The sequence below is a fragment of the Propithecus coquereli genome, unplaced genomic scaffold, assembly GCF_000956105.1.
Source record: "Propithecus coquereli isolate 6110/MARCELLA unplaced genomic scaffold, Pcoq_1.0 Scaffold590, whole genome shotgun sequence".
NCBI lineage: Eukaryota > Metazoa > Chordata > Mammalia > Primates > Indriidae > Propithecus > Propithecus coquereli.
In genome coordinates, this window is record NW_012151841.1 from 609,567 (window position 1) to 612,988 (window position 3,422).

General features: G+C 34.3%; 1 protein-coding gene across 1 annotated transcript in view; it reads left to right on the top strand.

The window, feature by feature from the left end:
• SAMHD1 (SAM domain and HD domain 1) overlaps nucleotides 1-3,422 on the top strand; it is a 90,770-nt gene that overhangs the window by 26,324 nt on the left and 61,024 nt on the right. The window contains exons 4-5 of the mRNA XM_012658941.1: nucleotides 742-902; nucleotides 2,734-2,849. Of these exons, the coding sequence (XP_012514395.1) occupies nucleotides 742-902; nucleotides 2,734-2,849 (277 nt within the window). The remainder of the gene's footprint in view (nucleotides 1-741; nucleotides 903-2,733; nucleotides 2,850-3,422) is intronic.

The window sequence follows — 3,422 nt, forward strand, 5'->3', positions numbered from 1 at the left end:
ATGCAATCTGATAAGTCATCTAACTTATCAGATTCTTTTTTTATTCTGTAGCCTGCTTTTTAAAAGGCAGTCATTATGAACAGTTAAGAAAGTTATATCTTTATTTAAAGATGCATAGAGCGATATTAAATCTTCACCCATATTTAAAGCCCCTATTTAAGTTTAGAGTAATGAATAATTGTGGAATTTATCTTTACTAAGTATTTCTGAGTAATATTAAATACAATAGAATTTTATCTTCCTGTGTATTTCTAATCTGTATGGTAGAAGAGTTTCCTTCCGCCCCTTCCTTCCTTTCTATTTTAGTGATGGGTACTATATAGATACATTTAGAAAAAAATTTAGACACAATGCCTATAGTCATATGGCTTACATGATCTGAATGAATATGTTTAAGTTGAAATGAATGTGTTAAATGAGTGTGTTTAACTTGAATACAAGACTAACTTGTTAAAGGCTAATTAAGTCATATTCATAATAAAAAGATTGAAATCCTTATCTTTCTGTTATTAGAATCCATTGAGAAGAAGTAAAATATACTCAGATCCAATATATGTGATCTGTCTGGTAGTGATACCTAAATAAGGTAATTATATTAATATATTGTCATTTCCCTTAATATTATTATTACTTGAACAATTAAATAGCTTTGACTTTGCACTGTAGTTAGGAATGGCTGCATAAAAATTTTAGATGGAGTTATTTATTTTTACTCATATTAATTTAAACATAATTTTCTAGGTAATTAATGATCCTATCCATGGCCACATTGAGCTCCACCCTCTTCTCATCCGGATCATCGATACGCCTCAATTTCAGCGGCTTCGATACATTAAACAGTTGGGAGGTGGTTACTATGTTTTCCCAGGAGCTTCACACAATCGATTTGAACATAGTCTAGGGTAAGAAGGGCTGGGGTGGGGAACTTGCAGTTATTAAGTATCTCTTCTGTCTCATGAAATAGTTTTCCTGTCTTAATCTTTTAGGGAATAAATAGTTTTACACAATGATGGTAATATCCTTATTTTATTGAGGAGAAAATTTAGACTTTTGATTTATCTTGCTGTATATTATTTATTTTATATATACTTACAAGCCACTTCAGCTCATTCCTGGAAAGATAAGGTGTCTGCTGACAGGTCAGTTGGATAAAATATTTGTCTTTAAATATTATGTAAAAGCTATTAGGGTTGGTTACTGATATAACTAACTGTAAATTCGATCATTTAATTTTTTTATAATCTCTATTTAGTCTTTCAAAGAATTGTTCTTTGAAACCAGATGATTTTCTTATCTATCATGAAATGTGTAAGTCAGGAAAGCATTCATAATCTTAGAGACAGTGATGCCTCTGTTAGCATAAAACTAAGCTGAGACTTCGGTCTGCTTTTCCATTATAAAATGTAGAGCTAAGAGTACATGGACAGGGAAGAACTAGACAGTTTTCCAGATTTTCATGTAGTCATAGTGTATTACTTTGGTTTTTTTGTTTGCTTTAAAGCATTTTTAATTAGCCAAACACATAGATCTATCCTCAAATGTTCATTCATTCATCAACAAATATTTATTAAACACCATACCAAACTGTGAACAAGATGACAATCGTCTGTACCTTCATGGAGCTTAGAGTTCAGGGGAAAAGAAAGGTGATGTATTCATTTAGGAATGACTCTCAGAGGGAAGTGCTGAAAGTGCATTTAACATTTGTTGCACACTTTATCTTCAGTGTCGTAAACATTAGAAAACCAGAGATTCTTGGTTGTTTTTTTTTTTTAAATTGCGGTAAAATACACAGAACGTAATATTTACCATCTTAATTGTTTTTAAGTGTACAGTTCAGTAGTGTTAAATACGTTCACATTGTTGTGCCACCAACAGCCAGACTCTTTTCATCTTGCAAAACTGAAGCTATATATACCTATTAAGCAATAACTCTCTGTTTCCCCCTTCCCCGGTCCTTGGGAACTACACAATTCCACTTTCTGTTTCTATGAATTTAACTACTCTAGGTACCTCATCTTAGGGAAATCATACAGTATTTGCCTTTTTGTTACTAGCTTATTTCACTTAGCATAATGTCCCCAAGGTTCTTAAAGGTCATAACATGTGTCAGAATGTCTCTCCTTTTTAAAGCTGTATAATATCTCATTGTATATATGTACCACATTTTATTTATTCGTTTGTTGATGGACACTTGGGTTGCTTTCATCTCTTGGCTGTTGTGAATAGCACTGCTATGAACATAAATGTGCAAATATCTCTTTAGGATCCTACTTTCAGTTCTTTTGGATATATACCCAGAAGTGGAATTGCTGGATCATTATGATACTACTATTTTTAATTTTTTGTGGAACCATCATACTGTTTTCCATAGCAGGTGCACCATTATACATTCCCACTAGCACTGCACAAGGATTCCAGTTTCTCTGCATCCTGGCTAATGCTTGTTATTTTCTGGGGGTTTTTTTGATAGTAACCATGCTAGTGGGTGTGAAATGCTATTGCATTGTGCTTTTGATTTGCATTTCCCTAATGATTGGTGACATTGACCCAGAGGTCCTGCTTTTGGGTTTCTGTTTGTGTGTGTTTCTGTCTAGTTCTGAAATAGACTATTCGGTAAAATTGTCCTAGAAATAGTAGAATGTTTGAGAAAACATATCAAATTTCTTAAGGATCAGAAGTATCACTTATCTTTCAAACAAAAGAGTGACTTTTTGTGTTTTTGCTCTGCAGGGTAGGGTATCTTGCAGGATGTCTAGTTCGTGCACTGTGTGAAAAACAACCAGAGCTGCAGATAAGTGAACGAGATATGCTCTGTGTTCAGATTGCTGGGCTTTGTCATGATCTCGGTAAGCTGCACAAAGAGCCAGGGTTGCTATGTAAAATCATAACATGTTATTTGTCTCTGAAATTTAAAAATCAGGCTGGGGCAGTGTCTCACACTTGTAATCTCAGCACTTTGGGAAGCTAAGGTGGGAGGATTGCTTTAACCCAGGAGTTGGAGACCAGCCTGGGCAACATAGTGAGACCTTGTCTCTACAAAAAATAAAAAATATTAGTGAGGTGTGGTGATGTGTGCCTGTATTCCCAGCTACGTGGGAGGCTGAGGCAGGAAGATCAGTTGACCCCAGCAGTTCAAGGCTACAGTGAGCTATGATCACACCACTGCACTCCAGCTGGGGCAGCAGAACAGACTCTGTCTCTTAAAAACAAACAAAAAAACAGACCTACCAAGAGAAATATGGAAATTGTGTTTTAATTCTTCAGTTAACATTAATAAAAATGTGTTGTTGCTTCTTCTTAAAGTGATTCATAAGTATAAAACCATTGCTATTTTATTTTCTTGTAGTCTTTCAGTGAATTTCCCATGGTAAACATCTTTGCTACGAGTTATATGAAAAGGCTTTTTTTTTTTTTTTTTT